This window comes from Lissotriton vulgaris, chromosome 1_1 (genome assembly GCF_964263255.1).
Source record: "Lissotriton vulgaris chromosome 1_1, aLisVul1.2, whole genome shotgun sequence".
NCBI classification, from domain to species: Eukaryota; Metazoa; Chordata; class Amphibia; order Caudata; family Salamandridae; genus Lissotriton; species Lissotriton vulgaris.
In genome coordinates this window covers 2,132,459,648-2,132,484,712 of record NC_141685.1, presented here as the reverse complement: position 1 = coordinate 2,132,484,712, position 25,065 = coordinate 2,132,459,648, and the positions used below count along the sequence as shown (strand labels likewise).

General features: G+C 42.0%; 1 protein-coding gene across 7 annotated transcripts in view; it reads left to right on the top strand.

Annotated features, from left to right (window-relative positions):
• Nucleotides 1–25,065, top strand: part of CNOT2 (CCR4-NOT transcription complex subunit 2) — a 429,881-nt gene that overhangs the window by 144,947 nt on the left and 259,869 nt on the right. For all 7 annotated transcript variants that reach the window (XM_086921898.1, XM_086921930.1, XM_086921945.1 and 4 more), the window contains exon 3: nucleotides 20,215–20,337. In XM_086921898.1, the coding sequence (XP_086778024.1) occupies nucleotides 20,215–20,337 (123 nt within the window). The remainder of the gene's footprint in view (nucleotides 1–20,214; nucleotides 20,338–25,065) is intronic.

Sequence of the window (25,065 nt, the reverse complement as noted above, 5' to 3'; positions counted from 1 at the left end):
ACCTGAAAGGTGCCTTGTTTGACGTAAGTTTTTGGACATAAGACGTTAATAAAGATGTCACTAGGAAATGATCGTCTATCAATGCTCATTAGAGTTCTATTACTAATCAAAACACAGCAAGCGGGGCTTTCCAGGTTGCTGAGTTTTTATCTTGTTGAAGAACTCGGAGTGTTAATCTAGGAATCTTAGATAGTAACTTCTAGTATGTCATTGCACTAATTAGCTGCAAAGGAAGTGGCAGAGAAAGCGATTCTGAAATGTGGCTCTGTTCGTGTGAGGCCAGAGACGAGTTTCTGAATATTGCATTTGATCGGTTATGCCAATTTAGGGAATAAATGGATTTATAGCCGTATAGGGGCATAAGGTCACAGTATCGATCAGGGTCCTAGATTAGAACCCTACACCCACTCCACGAATTCATGTCCATAAAATTACTAAAACTAGAGCAATAAGATGCATGTGTAACATTGCCCACCCCAAAATACATATATGCATTTGAAATAGGCGTATTTGTAATACGTGAAAATATAGTTACTCTACGTTTTTGAAGCATAGAAATTATTCAAAAATTATAGCATATGAAATCAATGAACGATTTTACAAAAAGAATTACACATGAAAATATCTCTGAATACAGAAAGGAAGGGCGAGATAATTTAATCACATATAAATGCATTGCAGTAAAATGTGCTAGAGGCTGGTGTAAAATTATTATGTCTCTAGATGTAGTTAGAAATAGAAGTAGAAGCTTCTGTTCTCTATGAATAGTTCTACTTTAAGCAAAGAATTTTTCGTGCCAGAAAAAGGGTGAATATTAAAAAGTGTTCAATTCAAAAGACTTATTGCTTGAACGGGGAAAGAGTTCCAACGCTTTTAGCAGTTTTTGTTGTTCAAAACTGAAGGCCGAATTGAGAGTTCATGGGAACGCTGTGTGTCGGAATGCTTCTCTAAAGTTATTGTTTCTGTTCGGGTGAGAACATCATATCAGACAGGCTCTCAAAGAATTGGTCTACAAAATCAGGTGACAGTTCGACCAATTTCGATAGTGCTGTAACTTGGCAGGTGTGAGAATGATTGCTGTCATCAAAGGCTGGATCAGCAATGCTCACAGAAGGTCGTACCTGGGTGATGTTGCTTTTGTCACTCGCTCCACTGTTACCACCTAGTCGTAGCACAGGAGTCTCAACGAATGCCGTCATCAGGATTGGTAGCCGCTGGGGACAACACAATGCGTGAGCCGTTATCGGACTTAGCAAAGTATCGATATCCATTGGTACTGCTGATGGAAGTGCAAGACAGGTGTCCAACACGCACTCATCTCCGCATAGCATATATCGTAGTACAGGTAAGATGCAGTTTTGCCATATCGGTCTGAATGAAAGGAACCAGGTCATATTTAGATCTCTCAGCCTGGCCAATCCAAGGACTCTAGTTATTCTGTCCCGGTAGCGGATTGCTAGGATTGTTTCTTCCATTCCCATAGGAGTCATGTCTGAGCTGTGGCTTGCCATATCGAAGCAGGAGGGTCAAAAATAAAATCCCTGCTACAAGTCCCAAAAATAGGGGTATGCCGCCAAAAACAGAGTGGACAAAATTTGTAACGATTCCCAGAATTGCTTGAAATGGTGTTAGCAGTCCCGTAAAAATAGTCTTAAATATGCCTGGGATGCCTGTGGCACTAGACATGTTAAGGAGTTGGTTCAACATTTCTACGAAATGCACGGGGCAATTTGTTGATAAAAGGTCATGAACCTCCGTAGCTGTCCTTGCAACTAGGAGATCATACGTCTCTTTTGATGACGTGATGGGCACTGTTGTCTGCAAAAGCACAGACTTCATTTTGCTTAAAGTATCAATTCGTATAGAAGAGAAATGCAGACGAGGCCAGATGGGAGTCTCTATGTCTCCAGGCCCGCTCTGGAACAATGCTTGCATACAGCATTTGACCATGGAAGTTACGCTTACGAGATACGCTTTTCCTGGCAAAAGGCCACAACATCTGTGATCCGTTCTTAGAATGTAACTCCCATTCGCGAGTTGCATAAAGAAGGGCTCTATCTGCGTTGCAGGTGTGACAAGCTGGTGGCATGAAAGGTTGTTAGAATTACCTTCACAGGCTCCGTGTAAACTAATACCCTGGCACAAAAGTATACCGCTTAGTGAACGTTTACAGTTTTCACCACTAAGAAATACATTTTTGTCGCTGTCACTGTAGCATGAATGTATGTATGGTAATTTCCATGCTGATTTTACATATCCTTTACCCAATCGTTCATACTGGCCAGTAGGTATGTATTCAAGGCACTTTTTAAATCGGAAAGTTGTTATCGGAATAGTGATAATTCCGTGTATTATCCATTCAATGACAGGACTTTCTGACATTGTCAATGGTAATCTCTCAAGTTTTTCGATGCTCAGGATTGTATAGTCTGCTCCTTTCTGTGCCAAGCTGAGGTTAAAAATGGAAAGCAATGACGTTGTGTTGATTAAACGCCGAGGCACATAGCCTGAACGAAGATTTTGCAGCGTCCAGCCTAATTGTACAATAGAACGTAATTGTGACTGGCCATGCTGTAACATTAGCAAGTCTCTGTCTATTATATCAAAGGCAGAGGATACAATATTGTCCAACGAATATATTCTGGAGGACAGAGTCATTAACCCATTGTCCACTACAGAAAGTGATTTTTCCAAATGAATACGATCAATTTCTCGTATTTTTTCTGCTGTTTCAATTTGTGTGACTCTCCAAGCCTCGTTGTATGCAGCATAGATGCTGGCCGCTATGAAACGCTTTTGACGCTGTTTGCGTGGTCCCATAATAAAATCGCGCAAATCAGCACCATCTTTAAGTAAAGGTAAGTGTTGCTTAATTCCAGCCAGCGCGGATGATCCTAGCCATTCGAGGCAGAGTTTCCCTACACTGTATGTTGTTACTATCCCTGGATGTTGTCTCTGGGAGTATCTAGGGTCTTGTCTGGTCATTTTTAACCCCTGTGTTTTGTTCAGGAATCTATCTTGACAGTTGTTTGTGTCAGTAGGCCAGATTAACCACTTTTTCCAATCAGGATGTGTTCTTTTAAAATGTAAAATTTTAGTTACATCTATCTCAATATCTGTTGTTGCATTATCAGGTATTGGCTTCGGAATAGACGGTTTGTTTAGGTCTTTGATCTTAGCTAGGCCAAGACAGGATGTTTGGTGAATTGTGTCATTCAAAAACATCATTTGTTCTGGTATCATGCAGGTTCTGAATAATGCTTCTAGGCCTTGTACCTGCCAATCTTTCGTACCCCAAATGGTTTTTGTTTCAATGTTATTTTTCCAATAATCAAAACCAAATGTCATCATTTTTTCATAAAATGCTTCTGAATATATTAATTTAGTGTTTGTCAGGATTGTTTTCAATCCTGTTTTATCTAACAGTTTGTAATAAAACGTTTCTGCATCACTGATGTTAAACCCTGAGAAGTATTTGAATTTCTCGAAGAATGTTTTAGAACTGCTTTTAGGTGGTGTAGCACAATGTTCCCATTGATTATACTTAAAAACATTTCTAGGTTGTGCAAATTTATGCAAATAATGATCGCCATAATGTGTAAAACAAAACATCTGTTCATAACTAGACGAACCTTGTAAATAATCATGTTCTGTGAATCTAGCTGACATTACTAAATCAGACATCATACTATTAATACTGTCAAAGTCCCAATCATCAGAGAATGTACTAGGTTTTACAAAGTCACTTAAGGAAACCTTCAGTTGATGAGGATACTTCAGGATCTCGACCGGACCATAGATCTCATAGTCAGTTTTCCCCCATACTACCCCACCGGGTTTTGGAATGGTTGTGACATTTACTGTTGACAGTTCTCTTTTCTTCACGTGGGATGATCTGTGTGGTTTGAGAACTAAGTTGATGTTCTGACTTGCTGTGTCCATTGTACTATATTTTTCCTCAATGAATTTTCCTAAACAAAATACCATGATGAGCCAAAGCAGGAGGAAAAATACACCTAGACCGAACCAGAACTCTAACCAAGGGGAAATAAGGTAGATTTCCTTCAGTTGATGAAAGAGTTCCGTTGCTTTTTCTTTAAAAGTCTTTTCTATTTCTGGCATCACTTCGGGGTTGCTTTGATCCTCGGAAAAGTTGTCGAAGTCGATGAAATAACCAGAGGCAGTTCTGTCAATTGTTGGGATTGTTCTTTCAATTTGTCTTTCGGTAGCACTTTCTGATGCCACATTATTGTAGACTGGTGTTTCTTGACAAATTGTTTCAATCTGTGTCTCAAGAGGCACGAGTTCCATGGCATTATTGCATAGTCCTTCTCTGTGCGCTGCAGGCTGATCGAATGTGATTAGTCTTTCAGTTTGAACCTCTTGGATTATTGCAAGTTTGGGTATTCTGTTGTTTCTTGGGAGTCCACTGGGCCTACTGTTGATTATAGGCCACATGCTTGTGGTTTTACCAGGTCGATTGATACAACTCTGTTCTCCTTTTTACCAGCAAGGGGCGGTAGTACTACTGATCTTGTTCCGGTGACTGCCAAGACAGGTACTGCTTTTCTGTAAGAAGTCCCAAATTCCTTCTTCACCTCTATTTTTTCTCTGACTAGATCCCCAATCTTTGGAATCCAGACAGGCCTTGCTGGGGCTGTTGCTTGTGGTGCCTCGTCAGTGGTAGCTGGCTGTTGCTTTAACTTTATGTTGCTTAAGGATGTTCTTGTTTCATTCAAGGCCTGTAAAACAGCCAAACGATCTTTGATGTCAAAGTCTGTTTTCTTATCTTGTACCACTGATACTTGACTATCTAAGTCCTGAACTCTCATTCTAGTTCCGAACAATAGTTCGTATGGGCTGAAACCTTTTAGAAAATTTCTTGGCAAATTATTAAAACTGATTTGGACACTTATTAGATGTTTGACCCACCCAGCGCCTGAACCGAATACCTTCGCTGTTATAGATCGCTTTATGTCCCGGTTTTTTCTTTCTACCACACTATTCCTTTCGGGGTGTGACGGACAAGAATACCGCAACCCAACTCCCATGCTAGCCATGGCCTCCTTATAAGCTCGAGAGCTAAAAGCAGGACCCTGGTCAGAATGGAACATGGCAGTTGCGTATGTGCCGATAAAGACTCGCAGATCTTTTATAACCGTTCTGGCGTCAGCCGAGCGCTGGGGCCACATCCATATGAACCTCGTACAGGAATCCACTGCTACCATGATATATTTATAGTTGCCATCCCTTTGTAGGGGACCACAGTGGTCCAGGTAAACACATGCAAATGGTTTATCCGAGATGAGAAGGGGTGTCTGCGCTGGTCGTTTTACTGTTAATACTATTATCTTTTGGCATATTTCGCATTCTAATACATACTTTTTAGTTTGTGTTCTCATGCGAGGCCACCAATATCTCTGTTTTATTAGTGATACTGTTGCGGAAACGCCAGCGTGTGCAGAAGCAAGCCCTTCGTGTGCCGCTTTGATTAGTCCTAACCTGTGTTCCATGTTTAGAATTACCCTATCCCCCACTCCAGGGATTAGAGCACAAGGAACATTATTCTTATCTGTTGAATATAAGTACTTTTCTGGAAAGCCTTTTGGGAGTGTTTTCTTATCATCTTTTACTGACGTACTGACAGCTTGTAGAATGTCGCTGTCTATTTTTGTTTGTGACCGAGTAATCGCAGCTACGGAAGCCGTTTGCACAGCTGCCTTCGCGGCTTCATCAGCCAATGAATTCCCTGCAATGTGAACGCCATCACGTTGATGACTCAGAGTGTGTATCACGTGAGTCTTTTGTAGTTCTTTCTGTAAAAGAACTACCTGTTCCCAAAGCATTTTATTCTTTATTGTGCCACCTTTTGCATCTTTGAAACCATTTTCCACCCAATTCTGCAAGTATTCATTATAAGATTGTATGCAATAATAAGAATCGCACACTATTAGTGTGGGGAATTCGCGATCGGTATTTTCTAGCGCCATCTTAAATGCTACCAATTCAGCTCGTTGAGCTGCGCAATCTCCTAGAGATTGTGTTTTAGTGACCATTGGTCTAAATTTTCCTTTGTGCCAACGACCTTTAACAATCGCGCACGCAGCACTAGAGGCTTGTTTACCCCCAACTGCGGGTTGTGCTGATCCGTCAGTATATATAATACTTCCGTATTCTTCGCGAGGCAGGATTTCAATTGGCAGAGGACATTCATATTCCTTTTGTAAAAATTCCTGTGTCTTTAAATTAGGATCAAATTCGTAAACTATGTCTGTTGCAGCAAGAGAATTAACCCACTGGATCCATCGTGGATGCAAAGCTTTAGCATTAGGAATGCTTGCTTTAGTTACCGCTTCTAAAGCTGGTATGGGTGTAACGATTCTTTTTCTTTTACCTTGTGATAGGGGCCTTTCTTTTGCTACAGCAGTCTGAACCGCAGTTTGAATTTTCTCCGTTGAACTGAATTTTATTTCAGCCTTTGTGTACAAATGTGATTTGTAAGCTATTGGCACCTTTTCTCCCTCATTAGAGGTTAGGTACGTGAATCCGCATCTTCCTGGGATGACTCGGATTACAAGATCGCGTGTGTTGTCACGTGTATCTAATTTTGTTTTTGCTAACATGTCTGTTTGCAGTGATCTCAAAATTTCTGTGTGTTTTTGAGTCCAATTGATTTGTTTAAAATCAGGTTTTATTAGTTCGTAGAGAGGTTTAAGCCTCTCTGCGTAATTTAGAATATTAGTTCTTCCGAAATTCAGAAAACCTAGTATGGATTGTAAATTCTTCAGCGTTTTTGGAGCTTGGAGTACAGCGCACTTCTCTAAGAAGTTGTCCGCTAGGCTTTTTCCTTCACTTGATAATTCGTATCCTAAAAATAATACTGTCAGATGGGCAATTCGAGACTTTTTAAAGTTGAATTTGTAACCCTCTGCTGCGAACCCAAGTATAATGGTGTTCACTCTTTTCAAGTGAGTATCCAAGTCGTCGTCTGTGAGATAGATATCTTCTACGTAAGATAATGCCTCATCATCATATATTTGTAGTAACTCTGTTACTCTAGCGGAGAATAGTCCTGGGCTGTTCTTGAACACCTGTGGGAGCCTACAGAAATTTTCCTGAGACCCCATTACGGAGAAAGCGGTCAAATATCTGCTTTCTGGTGCAGTGTTTTGACAAAAGAAACCATTCGATATGTCTAATGCCGTTTTATATTTTTTCCTAACTATGTTGTTCATTAGTGCAGCACTATGCGAGTTTTGTACTGCAAATGTTTTGCAACATGCATTAAGGTGTCTGTAGTCCAAAACTAGACGATATGAATTGTCTGGCTTGGAGACAGGAAACAAAGGATTGTTCATTTGAGAGGTGCATGTTTCAATCACCCCCTGGTATTCAAGTTGATCTAAGATCTCCCTGACTTGTTTTTTAGCTTCTTGCTTAATGGGATACTGCCTTTGGGCAGTTGGTTCACTTTTTAATTGGATTTTGTGAGGAGGTGAGTCCTCATCCCATCCTACATGATTTTTATATAATGCCGGTGCCTGGGCTACTGCCCATTTCCTAGAATAAGTATATTTTTTGTGAATCGGAATGTGATTCGAGAAGGCAGGCATAATCATTTCTTCGCCACGAGGGCACTCCCTGACAAACTCCGGGGGCCAATCTTTTTCAGCTAACAGAATATCATAGCCTTTTGAGAGTTTATCCCAAAATAGACCCTTTATTTTCCTAGTCTTATCACCCTCTATACGCAATGTTATTTCGTATATCTTATGGGGCTCGCTAAGTCTGGTGTCGGCAGTTTCAACCTGAATGTATTCATTCGTGCCCACTGTCTCCAGATGACTCATCAAGATCTTGCGGGCTATACTGATTTCTGCTGCACTGTCTAGAATTGTCTGTGCCCACTCCCCGTTTTTCAACTGTGTCCTCAGTATTCTCGGCATGGTTGATTACTCTAATACTGGCTACCTTCTTTTTCGGAAATTGAGATTTTTTACTCTGAGCAGGTTCCTTGTCTTTGGACTTGGTGTGCTCTCCTGGGTCTGACCGTCCTCTTCTTTCCGATTTCTGCAAAAAAGATCGAGAGGGACGTGTATCAATACTTTGATATCTATCAGGTTTTTTCAAATTATCCCTATTTCTAAGGTTGTATCTTTTCTCAGAGGGCTCCCTCTGGGGAGACTGGTGTTCTCGAGTCGGAGTTCTTTCCATCCGTCGAGGAGACCTTCCTCTGGACTGGAAAACTTTTCCCTTGGGAGTGGATTGTTTATTTCCATCCCAGCTCTTTTTAGGAGTGTTTGAATTATTTTTAATAAATAATTTTTCAGGATTTTCGAGCAGTTGGGGCTTTACTGGTTTTCCACCCAAGCTGTCTCTACCTAATTCTTAATAGCATTTTTCTATGATTCTGGCAAGCTCAATTGGCTGATCTGTTATATCTGTTTCCTTCAACTTCTGGTGGATCGCCACAGATGCTGCTTCTCCCTTTATGTTGGCTAATAATATAGCCGAGACCTGCTTGAAGTCTTTCAGTAATTTCATACCAAGAGTTAAAGCAGGCTCTGGACCGTATTCATTTTGAATCTGTCTTAGTACATCTGGTATTACCGCCATAGACGGAACACCATGTGTTTTTGTGTAAATGGAAGCAAAGACTGTACCCCAAGTGTCAGTCCTCCACGTGTGGTGCGATTCCCATAGGATGGCAGATGGTCAAGATTCTGTGTTTCTCGATAGGGGTAGTATCCGGAAATACTGCCTCTATTTGAGTGATTTTTTGCGCTAACCAGAAAGGAATTTGTTCCCGTTTTATGGGTGTTTTACCAAGACATGATTGTATGTTCTGTGGTGTAATTTTATTCGTGTTCCCCTGATGAGGGGTCAGCTGTGGTACATTAACAGCTGGTTGAACCACAGCTGCGTCCACTTCACCTTCAAGAGAACGACGACCCACCACCACCAGCAACAGGCCGCCCGCAGAAGCTGGAACAAGATCACAGCAGACCAGCTCGCCACCTCCCTGAGCCAGCACCCTCCTGCCAGCTCAGCGAACCCCAGCCAGGCCGCCGACAACCTCGCAAAGTGGATCAGCAACTGCGCGGACGAACTCGCCCCGCTGAGGACCCCGCCCAGCAGACCCGGCAGCAAGAAAGCCCCGTGGTTCACCGACGAACTCAAGAGCTCCAAGAAGAACTGTCGAGCCCTCGAAAGTCTGGAGAAGGGAACCTACACCGGACAACAGGACCACCTTCAAGCTGGCCACCCGGAAGCACCACCAGCTGATCCGCGCCGCCAAGAAAACTGCATTCAAGGACCGGCTGGACAACAACGCACACAACTGCAAGGAACTCTTCAACATCGTGAAAGAGCTATCCAACCCCAGCGCAGGAAACAACGACATCACCCCATCGCAAGACCTCTGCAACTAACTCGCTTCATACTTCCACAACAAGATCGCGGACATACACAACAGCTTCAACAACCAACCAACGCACACCAAGACCGAACAACCACCCCCCACCACCACCCTCCACGCCTGGACCCCGATCAGCACCGAAGACACCATCCGCACGATGAACTCCATCCACTCCGGATCACCAACCGACCCCTGCCCTCACCACGTCTTCAACAAGGCCGACGCGGTCATCGCACCCCACCTGCGAGACATCATCAACACATCCTTCGACACCGCCACCTTCCCTGAGAGCTGGAAGCACGCCGAACTCAGCGCTCTACTCAAGAAACCCACAGCGGACCCCACCGAACTCAAGAATTACCGCCCCATCTCGCTCCTCCCGTTTCCAGCCAAAGTCATCGAGAAGACCGTCAACAAACAGATGGCCGCCTTCCTCGAGTTGAATGGATCCCTCGACCCCTCACAGTCCGGCTTCCGAGCCAATCACAGCACCGAGACCGCCCTCATCGCCGCCACCGATGACATCCGAGCCCTGATGGACAACGGAGAAACAGCGGCCCTCATCCTCCTAGACCTCTCCGCGGCATTAGACACTGTCTGCCACCGCACCCTAGTACAGCGCCTCAGCAACGTCGGAATCCAGGACAAGGCGCTGGAATGGGTCATCTCCTTCCTCGACGGAAGAACACAGAGAGTCCGCTTACCACCGTACAAGTCAGAAGCCACCGAAGTCATCTGCGGCGTCCCTCAAGGATCCTCTCTGAGCCCCACCCTCTTCAACGTCTACATGAGCCCCCTCGCGGCCATCGCACGCCAACACAACCTCAACATAATCTCCTACGCCGACGACACCCAGCTGATCCTCTCCCTGACCAACGACCCTGCCACCGCCAGAGCCAACCAATGTAGTGCGCTTTATAAATGTCATTGATTGATTGATTGACTGTTGCAGTCCGCATTACATATTGGACTAATTGCCTATGTATTTTAATTAATGTTTTTAGCTGTACTAACAGCTCTTCCTTTGACATTTTTGCAATGTCCGGATGTGGTGTGTAGCTGGCTAGAACTGGCCACGCTGCTCCTGGTCTACCTAGTGGACCGAGCCTGGTAATATGATCATTATGTTTTAGGGCGCCTTTAAACCAAAGTAAATGTTCTTGGTATTTTGATGGGATGTCAATCTCCTCGAAAGGAGCGTACTCTTCCGGTGGATCCTCTATTTTATAATAGTGGAACTCTTTTGTTCTAGCGTTTGCCGCTGGAAAGTTTATCCATGAATAGAATACCTCTGTCTGCCGATATTCGTGTGCCTCTTTCACGAAAATCACTGTACCACCTTGTGGTGTCAGTCCGTTTTCTATAAGTTTTAAAGTTATAGATTTTCTTAAATTGACCGGGATGATTATTGCACCCGGTTCAATAGTCCCGTCGGGACCCTGCTGAGTCGCATCTGCTGCGGCCCCAGTGGTTCCGTTTTCTCCTGGCATTGTATAAATGCAAGGTTTGCAGAGCTTGTCTCCAAGGAGACAAAGAATAGGTGTACAATATTTTGGAACACTGTATCCTTCAACGTTGAATAAACCAGAACTTTACATAGGAATCTCTTCCTACTGAGTTCGGGCGGATTTTAACCTTTCACCCACTCCAGACGTCTATTGGAGTATTTACGGGAGAAAGGGGTCTGTGTGAAAAATGCACGACTGAGTTACTCCAACGTCTTGCGTTAGTTTATCGCCTTACCAAACGTTGGGCGCATGTAGTGTAGTTCCTATTTTCCCAATAGGCCCTGCGCGTTGGAATAACATAAACAGTAGTATCGACGTAGAAGTGCGGATCTTCCAGTCCTCCACTGACTATGCTAAACTTAATTGGGTTTGTTACCAACTAGCTCAGAGGTCACTGGAAACTTTCTTCTCTGAATAGGAAGTGATCAGCTTCCCTGGTACAGACAAGAAGGGATTCAGTTTTCCAACAACCGTGCAACATGACAACTTTGCTCCTCAGATCAAGAGTCGATCTCTAGGGGCGTGTGAACAATAGACAGTTATTTTACTCAGTCAGTGGTTGTGCAGTTTACTTTCACAATATGTAGAGAATATAGAGACGGGTGTTTTCAATAAAGGGTAACATTTATTGAACAGTCTTTCTTCTCGTACAAGAGAAATGAATTGCCACAATTGCAAGACTTGTTATTATAAAAAGTACGTACAGTAAGATGAGTATTGCGAAATAATACTGTAAAAGCATTGATATGGTTTCTTAGCCATACAATGGTTTAAAATGAATAAAACATATATACATTTATATATACATTAGGCTAAAATACTCAACTGGTGCTTCTAACTACGCCTACCCCAGTGTACCTGACCTAAGCCTAATACTTGGGAGGGGAGTAAGTAAGTAGCTTTAGTTAAGTTGGTTTTGCCAAGGTTTGCTTCAAGAATTCTCTCTAAGGGTTTAGTCAACACCATACCTCTGGAATAGAAGGATGGAGGTCTGGTATCTCCTTCAGGGGGTCGATATCCCAGTCACCGCAAGGGTAGCCTGGAAACGCCGGAAGCTGGATTTCTCTGCAGGAGAAAAGACAGCATCTCTCTCAGCGCGTCGAGGAAGAGGAGGGGCAGCGTCCACGGGCAGCTTGCATCTGCTGGGCTCTTGCAATGGGACGGCTGTTCAGCTCCTAAGTTCACCACACCATCGTTCGCTAGTTAGCAGCGATAGCAGTAGCGATAGCAGCTATGGTATCATCAGCATAACAGCAACTTCAGCAGCGTTTGCTTAAGGCAACGTTGGTAATATTTATACCTGAAAGGTGCCTTGTTTGACGTACGTTTTTGGACATAAGACGTCAATAAAGATGTCACGAGGAAGTGATCATCTATCAGTGCTCATTAGAGTTCTATTACTAATCAAAACACAGTAAGCGGGGGTTTCCAGGTTGCTGAGTTTTTATCTTGTCGAAGAACTCGGAGTGTTAATCTAGGAATCTTAGATAGTAACTTCTAGTATGTCATTGCACTAATTAGCTGCAAAGGAAGTGGCAGAGAAAGCGATTCTGAAATGTGGCTCTGTTCGTGTGAGACCAGAGACGAGTTTCTGAATATTGCATTTGATCGGTTATGCCAATATAGGGAATACATGGATTTATAGCCGTATAGGGGCATAAGGTCACAGTATCGATCAGGGTCCTAGATTAGAACGCTACAGTGTGAAATGGTGAGAAAGCATTTCACAATAATTAGCAGAATTAAGGTACAAGTCTTCAGTTTCAAAAACAGTATAATATTACTTCTCCGAGAGCATGGAATTAACAGTGTCCACATCCAATCATCAGAGTGTAACCCAGGTACAATAACAGCGCCCATAGCGACCTTAAAAACATAAGGAATCTGCAGAATTCCTGTAGAACCAAAAATATCATAGGGGACCATATCCCAAACAATCCCATCAGTTGCTGGAGCAACTGAAATGTTTAAAAGGGACAGGTTTTGTTTCAGTTTATGTGAAGAAGAGTGAGGCGTTAACACCTCATCTACCAGTTCTGTGGCTGAGCATTCTAGAAGGTAATGGCCATTTATCAGCAAGAAGACAACCGTCACAAAGCTAATCCATAAAAAAACCAAAGAAAGTGTTATCCAAACATTTATCCAAGGAGGGACCAGATAAGTTTGTTTTAGTCATGAAAGGCCGTGTAGGCAAAGTGTCTAAAACAGTGGATTTGTTAAGAGTCTGATGAAAATTAATCAGTTTCTTCATAGTAACCAGAAGCAGTTTGTTGAAGAACAAGATCCACAGGTGTAGTAAGAAAAGTGGTAGATTCCACAAAGGGTGGATTAATATGAACATCATCATCTGCAGGCGATGAAGTAGTAAGTACAGTACCCACTTCTGTCTTATGGCTGCCATTTGTAGCTGCATCAGGAATTAACTTAAGTTAATTTACCGGGCTCCCAGCTGTGGAGAAATAGCTTTGATTTTGCTCACAAGCTGTACAGGAATTTCCTGTGTGATATCGAGAGGAGTTAGGGAACTACCATGGAATCCTTGGAGCCTACTGTTTAGAATCGTCCCCATGATGCAACTTGAGATGATAAATGGTGACAAAACGATTGTCTTTTCATCCAGGTAGCGGTGGCAATATGACGGATTTTGTACAGTGAACGCTGAGAACTAGCACCGGTGCATGGTATGATAGGCCAAATTCTTTTTTTCACCCCAATCTTCTCACAAACAAGAGCTCCAACTTGTTGAATCCATCCAGTAGGCGCTGACTGATTCTTCATTCCGGCAGAGGTAGGTGTCTGCAACTGTTTGCTTGCCTGGCTCTCACAGATGTTTTGTAAATCCTGTAGAACAGCAGAACAATATTTACGTAAAAGGGTGTGGCTGTTGCCACGATATCTGGGTCATCAACGTCTGGAACATTTTGATGTCTAAAACAATCTTGTTGACAAATGTCACAAGAAAGGACATATTTCTTGGCCTGTTGATACAAGCTATGCCACCAAGAGCGCTTTTGTAATATGGAAATTGTGGCAGCCAAACCTGCATGTGCAGATGCAACACTTTCATGCACAGCTATCACTGCTAGTCTGGATCTTGGTTGGGAATCACATGATGACCAACTCCTGGACCTATAGCAAAAAGTGAAAATTTTGTTTGCTTAAATGATAGGTATATTTAGCTGGAAAGCCCCATGGCAAATGGTATACCGTTGCGTGTGGCATCTACCCTTGTATGAGAATGAGTAATCACAGCAACTGTTGCAGTCGAAACTTCAGCCTTGGCAGCTTCATCTGACAGAAAATTCCCAACAATGTGTATTCCAACATGCTGATGATCCAATGTATGATTAAATGAGCCTGCGATAACTTATCTTTGAGGTCTGTTTTTTCATCCAAAGCAGCTTATGCTTTATAGTGTATACTTTAGAGTTTCTGAAACCATTCTGGTGACAGCAATTCAAATGGTCATGAAAAGACTGAACACAATAATACAAATCACACACTATATCAGTGGAGAATTACGGATCCATGTTTTTCAGTTCCAGAAGCAATGCTATTAGTTCAGCCAGCTGCTCAGTGCAGTCACCCAAGGACTGCGTATACGTTTTTTATGGATGGAATTTACCATCCAATATCTCTCCAAGAACGGGGGTGCATGCCGCCGATTATTGGTGCATGGTCCCTATAGAAGGCTGGGCTAAACCATCAATGTAAACTAGATATTTATACTATTCTAGAGGCTTAATATTAGTAGGTATGGGATATACATGCTCATATTGCAGAAATTGCTATCTTTTTAAAGACGAGGTCAAAGATAGTCTTCGTCCGTATCTATTAAGGATGTTGCACATTGTATCCAATGTAGATATAGGGCTTTTGCATTCGAAAAGCTTGGTTTTGTGACCGCATCTATGGCTGGAATAGGAGTAACAACAATGATGTGTTTCCTTTGAGTAAGTGGCCGTTCTTTAAAGACGATTCAGAAAAGGGGGTGTTGATGAACAGAGTGTCTGAATTAAGCAGACCACTCTTACCCAGTCCAAAGATCAGGGCTTGATCCATCACCGTTTTTAGCTCACTGCACCATCCCAGCTCAGAACTTGGCTATATGCAAATTAGTCTGACCCTGGGCCAGTGCATCATGGGAACAGGGCAGACCAAACTACCAAGCCAATTCTTATACTGGGAAGGAAACAAGCTTCCGGGGACCGGTTTCTGGCATTTCAGCCGTCTTCGGCCGGCTTGCTTGAAAACCTGATAGTCCGATTGTAATTACCTGAGAATGTCTGTTTGAACTGATATCCAATGTAAATTGGAAAAGTAAGGACAAATACATTCAAATAATGGTGTAATGTGTTGTGTGTAATCTGAAATGTAAATTCTGCCAAAACATAGAAATTCTAGTAAGGATTGCAAACTTTTGATTGTATTGGGTGGTCGTAGCAGAGCACACACCAGGAAGTGTGTTGCCAGGTTTTTTTCCCACTAGGGTAAGTTTGTATCGCATATTAAGATTGGTTAAAGTTGAATTTGTAGCCTTATTCAGCAAATCCTAATATTATGTGACACACTCTGGCTAAATCAGAATTCAACTCATTGTCCGTTAAGTATATCATCTACGTAGGACAAAGTGTCTATGTCAATATCATTTAGAATTGACCCATTCATAGGATTGTTTTTATACTCCATGGGGAGTTGGCAGAAGCAACACAGAGTCTAGCGCGGAGAAGCTAGTCCAATCCCTGCTTTCAGGTGCTATTTTTCTGAAAGATCCAATTGCTATATTATTAATAAGTGCAGTACTATGTGTGTTTTGGATCGCAATTGTGCGTGGATGACTTTTTAAATGGTGTAGTCCAAAACAATACGGTATGAGTGGTCTGGTTTCACCACTGGAAAAAGAGGGTTGCTCATTTGTGCGATACAGGGCTCGATGACACCCTGGTATTCTAATTGCAAAAGTATTTCTCTAACATGTTCCTTAGCATTCTGTTTGATAGGGCTTTGTGGTTGCACTTGTGGGCTGGACCTTATGGGTATTATACGATATGGAAAATCCTTATACCAGCACACATGATTGTGGTATAAAGCAGGGGCTTGTGCAAGAGCCAATTCCTATGCATAGATTTATTTACCTCATCAGGGACAAGTCCAGAAAAAGAGGGTATTATTACATCCTTACCTTGTGGGGATGTGCGTACAAACTCTGGGGGCCAATCGACCTCCGCTAAGAGAATGACATATGATAATGTTACAGTTTCCCAGAAAATTACTCGAATAGTGCACTGTATGTCACCCTCAATTTGTATCTCTAATTCAAATAATTGATCTGAGGGCCTACACGCCTGTCTGGCATTTTAACTGGAATGCATTCATCTGATGCTTTCACAATCAGAAACTCCTGGAGATTCCGGTGCACTGAAATGATCTTTACTGCACTGTCGAGGACAGTGACCACTCACCTCCTGTTCAGCAGGAGAGTTCTCACTGTTAGTATCATATTTTGTGGTCAAAGCTGCAACTTAATTTTTCTGAAATTGTGGTTTAAACCGAGGAATTTTCTCTTGCTTCTTTATCTTCACATCAGATGAGTCTTACAAGTCCTTTTTTGGTTTCACATACAACTCTGGTCTGCGCTCAAAACGTGCTTCCCATAGTATTTATCTGGTGAGTCCTGAAAAGGAATGATAATGACGAGTTTTAGAATACTGATACCTGACGGGTGGCTTCAATTGTGTGCGATCTCACAAATTATAGTGACATACAAAGGGTTCCTGTTGCAGAAAATGCCCTCTGCCCTCCGAGACCTAGTCTTTTCTTTAGGATTGGGTTTGCCCCATCATTTTTATTAACAAACTCTGGGTTCTGCTTGGCAGTGTCTTTTTTGGAACCAGGTTTGCTAAGATGTGGTTTGATTGGTCTTGCTCCCAAATTATCGCATCCATGTAGGTGTACTTCTCAGCAGTAATTATAGGTAGATTGCGTTCATGGTCGACTGGAGTGACGTGCGCAAGGTGGGTGGACCAAGCTTCACAAATTAATGGGTTTATGCCCCGGGGACGCACACCTCCTATGTTCCCTTAGGTGACTTAGGATGTATCCCCGCAAGGCCACAGGAGACTAACCAAGCTGTCCTCAACCACTGACTAAATACCCCTCAGGTCATCACGCAGCGAGCTGCATGCAATATACAGACCCTGATGCTCGGGTGCCGGTCTCCAGGCTGGGGACATGGCTCATGTAGTCACTGCTTTGCGTGCTGTCAATTTCACTGAGGAATATGAAATATGTGCGGCACGCTGCTGAGCTGTTACAGAGCTGCGCCACCTGGTGGGCGGCTGACCACACCATGTGCTGATCCCTCACGTCAGACTTCTGTGACAGAGGCGCTGAGCGTACCCGCAACCTGAAACAAATAGTAATCGCCGCAATTAACAAACACGCTTTAACAATAAGCAAATGCCGTATAAACTACTCAGCAGAAATGCTTTGTAGCCCATACAATGAACAATCGCAGGGAGCCATATTAAAAGGTACTTGTTTTTGGTTGTGAGTATGAAAGAAAGAGGAAGCTTTGAAACTGTGGAAGGACTTTTGTGGGACTGAAGTTTTCTCATTTCCACTGCTTAGGGGATTATTAGTTTGTTTTATCCACTGGAAATGGCTGTTGTGAGCCCTCTCCTGTTCAACTTATATGTCAGATCCTTGGAAGAGGTGGCTAAGAGCAGGGGGCTGTCCCTGGTGTCTTACACCGACGATACCCAACTGGTATTTGCTTTCTCGAAGAAGTACAATACCAATGTGGGTAAGTTTAAGGATGACCTCTTGGCTATCTCAGACTGAATGGCGGGTAACTGTTTACAGTTGAACGCCAGCAAGTCTGAGATTCTCCTCTTTGGCAAGGACCAAGAGCTTTGGTCTGAGCAGTGCTGGCCGGATCGCCTCAAGCCTGCCCCCGCCCTAAAGAGGCAGTGAAAAATCTGGGCGTGTGGTTCGACAGTGACCTGACTTTTGATAAACAGACTAAAGCCGTTGCATGGATCTGCTTTGGGCTAATGCGTGGCCTCAGACCATTGCTCGGTTTCTTTCCCCCTAAAGTGCATCATACTATCATTCCGGCGTCCATCATGTCCAGATTGGACTATGCCAACTGTCTTTACTTGGGCGCCAAAAACGCGAGCATTAAACGCCTTCAGAGGGTTCAGAATGCTGCGGCTCAGCTTTTGGTTGCATTGCCTAGATCTCACTCGGTTGCACATGTGCTGCCAAGGCTCCATTGGCTGCCAGTTGACCGGCGTATTGAGTTTAAGGCACTTTTTTTTTTCACGTAAGATCTTGACACGACAGCCCCCACCAGGGCTACTCCACTTGTTGGAGTACTATGTGCCGGGGCGCCTGCTTCGATCTGCTAACCTTGCGCTGACCCATATTCCACGCGTTTGGAGAGCGAGGGCTGGTGGTCGTTGTTTCGGTTATCTGGCCGCGAAACTCTGGAATTCGCTCCCTCTCACCATTAGAGCAATGCCGAATCATCTGGCATTTCGAAAAGCCTTAAACACCTGGCTCTTTCCCTCGCAGGTAGTCTAACTGTTGCTGTTTCATTTTTCGGTCCTGGGTTCATTGGGTTTCTGGTTGCTCTGGAACCCCTCGTCGCTGAGGCAGTTACGTGCATTACAAATCCTAAATAATAATAATAATAATAAACAAAAGGAAGTAAGCATTTTCCTCGCCTCCGGTCCGGACATAGACTAGACTTGCAAAGAATTCTATTTAAAATGTGTTTTATTGTGATCTCCAATGCTGCAAATGTGGGCTTAAAGGTTTCCTTTGAAGGTTCGTGACATGGATTTTAGGAGTGATCAATATATGATTAACTATTTTTTATAGTTGTAGTTTCAATATCAGTGGTTCCATATAATCTACAGACTCTAAATAGTGGCAAATGTAAACTTACAAATTTAAGACTGTTTTTTTATGCTTCTTTGGCTTGTAAAGGTTTTTCACAAAGCACCAATAAATGTTATATCTATCTCTAAGTCTGTTGCTCTTCATGTGACCTTAGGTTCTAAAGTGTAAGATTCAACTGTTCTATTTGAATACCTACAGAATTAAGTGAACCATCATGTTGTATAGTGTGATTAAAAGTGCCTAAAACCGTTGTGATCATAGTGTCTGGGCATCTTTGTATTATTCCTCAGGTTTTTCTGTTTTACCTGAAAGTATTTAACTTATTTATCGCAACTTGTTCTTGGTTGGTGAATGTAATGTTACTCTTACTGGGCTCACTTAAGCAATTTAGTATTAATGTAACTCACCTCTTTTGATAAATGGAATGCATTGTGCATGGCATCACAAACCTACCAATCTGTTGCAAAACTCCTGAAGCATCGACCAATTTGATCATATGAAATACAGCATATCATCCAAGTCTGCACTATCTACTCAGTCAAGTTGCGTTCAAAATTATCTTGCTGGTACTCTAGGGAATGTGTGATCAGTAAGACCTTCTTAGATGTTATAAACATTTTGACACCTTTGAGGTCACTTCAGCTTAATATGCTCGTTAACTGTTGTCTCGAAAATTTGCAATCTAGAAATTACTTTTTGAGGTCTTATTTTGAAATCTTGTACTGCAGGAAAAAGGTGGAGAAAATGGTTATGGGCTTACCTTATTTAGTCCAGTGCAGTCTCAAAAACTTCGTAACCAGCAGCAGCCACATTACTCAAGGGCCGCCCTAAAACTGGTTATTTGAATCCAAATCAATGAATTTCTCTTCTAGACTTGAATTCGGTAAAAAATATCCTCTAAAATATTTCTTGAGAAAAAAATGTCTATTTCTCCCACGTGACGATCGGTGAAATAGAACCAGTAAAACTTTAGTGTTAAATATACTTTTCCCAAGTCAGCCATTCAATTGTGTACATTTTGTCATTGGCTTCATTTTGCCTTCTACCATTCGGTCTTTGATGGCAGCACAAACCACTGCGTTTTTTGTCACCTCCTATGTGCTCTATTGGCTTCATATTCAGCACAGCGCACCACAGTCACAGGCCGTGGTTAATAATTCTGTCTTGTGAGGAAAACGCATGAATGCAGCAAAAATTTAGTACTGACCGCACTTGTAGAAAAGCAAAAAGCCCCAAAAAAGTTCTCAGTGGGAAATTAGTTGTTTTTGTCACTTTGCTTAGTTTGATTTTATAAGAATTGTGTGTATGTGTACTTTTGTTTCAAAACTAATTTTGAATCCATAATTCGCTGTAAACCTAATCTTTTGTTTTGTCTTCAAGGTGACAAACAGCATGTTTGGTGCTACGAGAAAGAAGATACTAGAAGGGGTCGATAGTGACTACCACGATGAAAACATGTACTACAACCCGTCGTCGATGTTCCCGCATCGACCGGAAAAAGACGTAAGCTAACCAATTGCTGATGATGCATCAGTTCTGCCAATCAAGACTGCTGGCCTGTATTGTATATTGTATGTGTGGAGTGCCTTGCTTAGCTTATTGTGGCCTTTGTAGAACTCTGTCCCCAGCAGTTTGACTGCCTTCGAGCAAGGTATTGTTTGCACTTTGTTTTTGTGAGTGACCCACTGACCTATAATCACAACAGATATTTTTTCTTTATTGTTTATCTTGGTAAATTGAGTCAACGTGCTTAATACACGAAGACAACACTAACAGCAGTAACTGCATTTTAAGGCACTTAATACAGATCTGTGCCAGAATAGTTTTGCAGTTTATTTTTGATGACGTGGATTGTCATATCTCTATTTTCTTGCTGATAATGGAAAATGTTGTTACCTTTCCATTCTTTGATTAATTAATTCGTATAGGAGTTTGTTCTCTCGTGCACTTCATCAGTATAAATTGATTGTCGTCTCCCTTTCTTGACTAAGGTTATATTTATCTCTTCTTTTGGCTGTATCATTGTGTTTGTATATCCCCCACTCTGTAGATTCCTTGGTGGATACAGTTTTTCATACCTTCTCAGTGGCCTCAACCGTATCTGCTGTTTGTGTACACTCTTCTTGGATTACTTAGTGTTAGACCTGTCATCTTTCAGGTGGTCTTCCCCCAAACGTATTGCCTTCTTAGCTCCTCTTTTTGCTGTTTCTTTTTGTTGGCCTTAGGACTATGATCACTTTACCACTGCTGACCAGTGCTAAAGTGCACGTGCTTCTCCCCTAAACATGGTAACATTGCCATATTTAATTTACTTGAAAGTCCCTTGTAAAATGGTATACCATAGACCCATTGTCTGTACATTAAGTGCTACTTGTGGGCCTATAGCACTGATTGTGCCACTCACAAAAGCAGCCTTTCAAACCTATTTCTGGCCTGCCATTGCAGGGCCTGTGTGTGCAGTTTACTGCCACCTTGACCTGGCATTTAAAACCATTTCTGAAGCCTTTTATTAGGCATGTCACCCCTAAGGTAGGCCCCAAGTAGCCCATAGGGCAGGGTGATGTGTAAGTAAAAGGTAAGAGATGTGCTCTTAAGTTTTACACGTCCTGGTATTGGCAAACACCCAGATTCGTTTTTCAGTTTATTTTATTATGATGCCGAACTCCTACGTAAGTCTACATGCCATAAAACAATGATACATAATAATATACTGAAATCAACAATTGAAAGGTATAAAACCTCCACTCTGTTACATGCATCATTTAGGAACTTCATTTACTGTCCTTAATAAAGTGACATGAATGGAACCACAAGAAATCTATTATATGGCTGCAGTTCTATAAGTGTAAACTTTGTAAATACCATCATGCAGAGCGTAATAAAAATGTGTAAATATCACATAGCAATTTACAAGACCTGAAAAGCACCTAATACACTAGCCCAACCAACTTAAGCAATTTTTTTCCCCAACCTCAAAAAAGAGGTAATGAGCACCATAAGAAATAAGGAAAGCAATAATGAGATATAAAGGACTTGATTAAAATTTCATTTTTCAGTCCTTTATAAAGTGCAACATGCCTAGTGCAATATGTGAAGTACAAATAATGCATAATTCAATTTGATAAATTCTACCTCAAAGAATAACGGCATACATGCACAAAAATAGAAGATTTTAATATTGCATGTCTAAAAAAACATGACCAGACAGTGCACTTTTTCAGCACAATCTGTCAGAACATTCTAAATCAATATTACAAATTACAGATAATACACCAAGGCCCTAATAGATTTTATAAAAGGATCTTGAAATCTTTTTAAATTCCCAACAGTCATACACCATGGCCCTAATAGATGTTCAAAAGGGATTTAAAAAATTGATACATCTTGTTAGATATCATTTAATTCATGAGAAACAATATAAATTTACTGGCCTGCTTAGCGGAATGTATGTTCTATTTAATAAACAAAGGCCTTAAAATATGTTGACGAGCATTCTGTAACGCAGGGCACACAAATAATATGTGGTTAAGATCTTGAATATGTTGATGCCACAACATCCGTCTTCTATCCTTTTTCGGGATTTTATTCCAGATGCTGGTGATCACAAGTAAAGGGAGCAGATCTAGTCTCAGCAATAGGATCAGCCTTCTGATCCCATGGGGCAAATTCCTTATTAAATAGAGTGGACGTTTGATCTCTAGATTGCTCTCCTGAACCACCAGATTAGGCAGGTCTGACTAGCTTAAGGCAATATATCTGGCCAAACTTATTTTTAACACAGAGCCCTTTATTATGCTCTTCAGAGCAGATAAAAGAATCTATATTCAGGTCAAGCTCAAAAGTTTAAATAGCCCTCCCAAAAGACCTAAAAAATGTGCTCTGTTCTTTCTGAAGGGAAATCAATTTCAAACTTCAAGGCTGCCTGCAATGATCTCTCTTCTCCACATAGGAGTGAGCTTTCCAACTGCAAAATAGCAGCGGAGGAAAAGGATTAAGAGGATAATAAGCCAAACTCCAGGTGCAGGGCATGAGGGGCAGCAAGTGTATTCAAATTACAAATCCTGATGAAAAATTCGACCTTTAATCCCCTCAAAAGAGTGCCAGTAACTCATATCTGACACTTCACACGCATAACAAAAAAGGGGGGTAAGGGGGATTTTGGCATCAGTTATCTGTGTGTAGCTCCATAATACGATGCAAAAGGTGGTGCGGAACACCCAAAGGCAGAAGCTTCCTCCACAGCGTTTAGCGATCAACTCTATTAAACGTCATGGAGAATTTAATACATGCTGTATACTGGCATACCTCGAGAAAAGGTGTATTTTGCCATTACTGTTTGAAGTACCACAATATTATCTATTGTACTATGATTCCTCCTAAAAAAACAGCTTCTTCCAGGGGGAATACAATTCTGATCTTGATTTTCCCCCCTGCTGTAAATGACATAGTACACTCTTGGCAAATAGTTTTCCAGAAGCATCCAGCAATGCTATTTGTCTGACACCTGCCAGGGAGGATTTAAGGCCCTTCTTATACAGTTGTAGAATGACGCATTCCTTCCAGGATTGGTGGATTATCCCGGAACGAGAGTAGTAATTAAATAACGGAGCCGGGAAGGATCCCCAAGCTACAGCCTCCTTTTTTTAATGACCTCAATGGGAACCTAGTCAGGCCCGAAAGCGCCAGAAGATCTAGCATTCTTTATGGATGCACCATACACAGAGAAGAACACCTCATCTACACGGAGAGTCACAGGGATATCAAACTCTGTTACTTGTGTACAACTGAGAAATATATACCACCAAAGTATTTTCAGGGTTTGGGAAATGTCTGGGTCTTCACCCCAGAGTCACAATATTTGGCAATCAAACACCAGTATTTCCTAGAATCTTTAGCATGTGCACCCACTCTTAGATTGATCCATTTTAAATCATGTTCCTGCCTTCTTTCATGGAGTTTGCGTTTGTTTCTTAACCTTTTGAGGCAGTCAATTTCATGGTCCTGACCCAAGGAATGCAGTTTCTTATTAGTAAATGTATCACTCATGTCACACAGAAAAAACAGTGTGTTTTAAAACAGACTCCAAACATTTGAAAGGAGATTACTACAAAATCAAGTAGACGCTGAGTGGAGGAAACTTGATAGGTATATGAAGCAGCTTCACCCACAGTAGATCTACCATTTAATATAATCAGGTCAAATTTTCTAAGAGTCTCAAGTCGTACAAACCCACGCTCATCCTTTCAAATTTTTTCAGGGAACGAAATCTCTGGAATGGACCATATTTTTTTTGTCAGCTTTGGCAAAGGTTGCAGAGGGAGAATTAGACACCTTTGCATTTAGGTCTGCCATGAAAATAACCCAGGGTCAATCTTCTGTAATAAAACTATCGTAAACAAAAGCAAAAAGTGATCTCAAAAGAAATCAAATAGTCTCCCGGGTGGAATGTACATATTCACCAATAAAAAGGAGGATGGACAGCCATTAGCTTCCTGGAAGGCCAATTTAAAGCTTAAGTACAAATTCGAGGGATATGTGTAAAGTACATGATTCCAATTAACCGTGTTCTTAAGAAAGATTGCCATTCCTCCCCCCTACTAGCGTGGCTCTTTTTGGAATGCCCTGCATTACCGGAAAATACAAACAACCATTACAATCGAACTCTGTGCATGACCAAATTTCTTGTAAACACACATTTAAGGGATTAAAATATTTTAAAATATTTCGTTTTTCCTAATTTTCCCCCAATATTCCATGACAGGCTAACTCGGAGGCTCATTGATCCTGAGAGAAGGACATGCGTTATCCAAAGCACCCGCCACCCAACTCCACTGAAAGAGATCGTCCTTCAAATCAGTAGCCCGGGGATGGATCACAGGACCCTTCAACACATCAATTACTTCACCCCCTTGGCCTAGTGAAATAACTGTGGGATTCCCATGAATACATTCAGAATTGGCCCACTGCATCAATCACCACTGATTTAAATACTTTTGGACCATTTGATTGTTTGATAAACAAGATATAATCCAGATGAGAGAGCGCTCTGCTCCACACAAGTTCTTTATGAATGGCCTATTGGGGGCACAGGTTATCTTTTAAGTCTTCCCTAGACTTGAGTGGTTGCTCCTGCTTGGACAGAGTGCATACCTCTGCCAACCAGAAAACCCTATTTTAACATTGGTGATCAGCGGTGAGGATAGACTTGTGTTTGTGCAATAACATATAGTA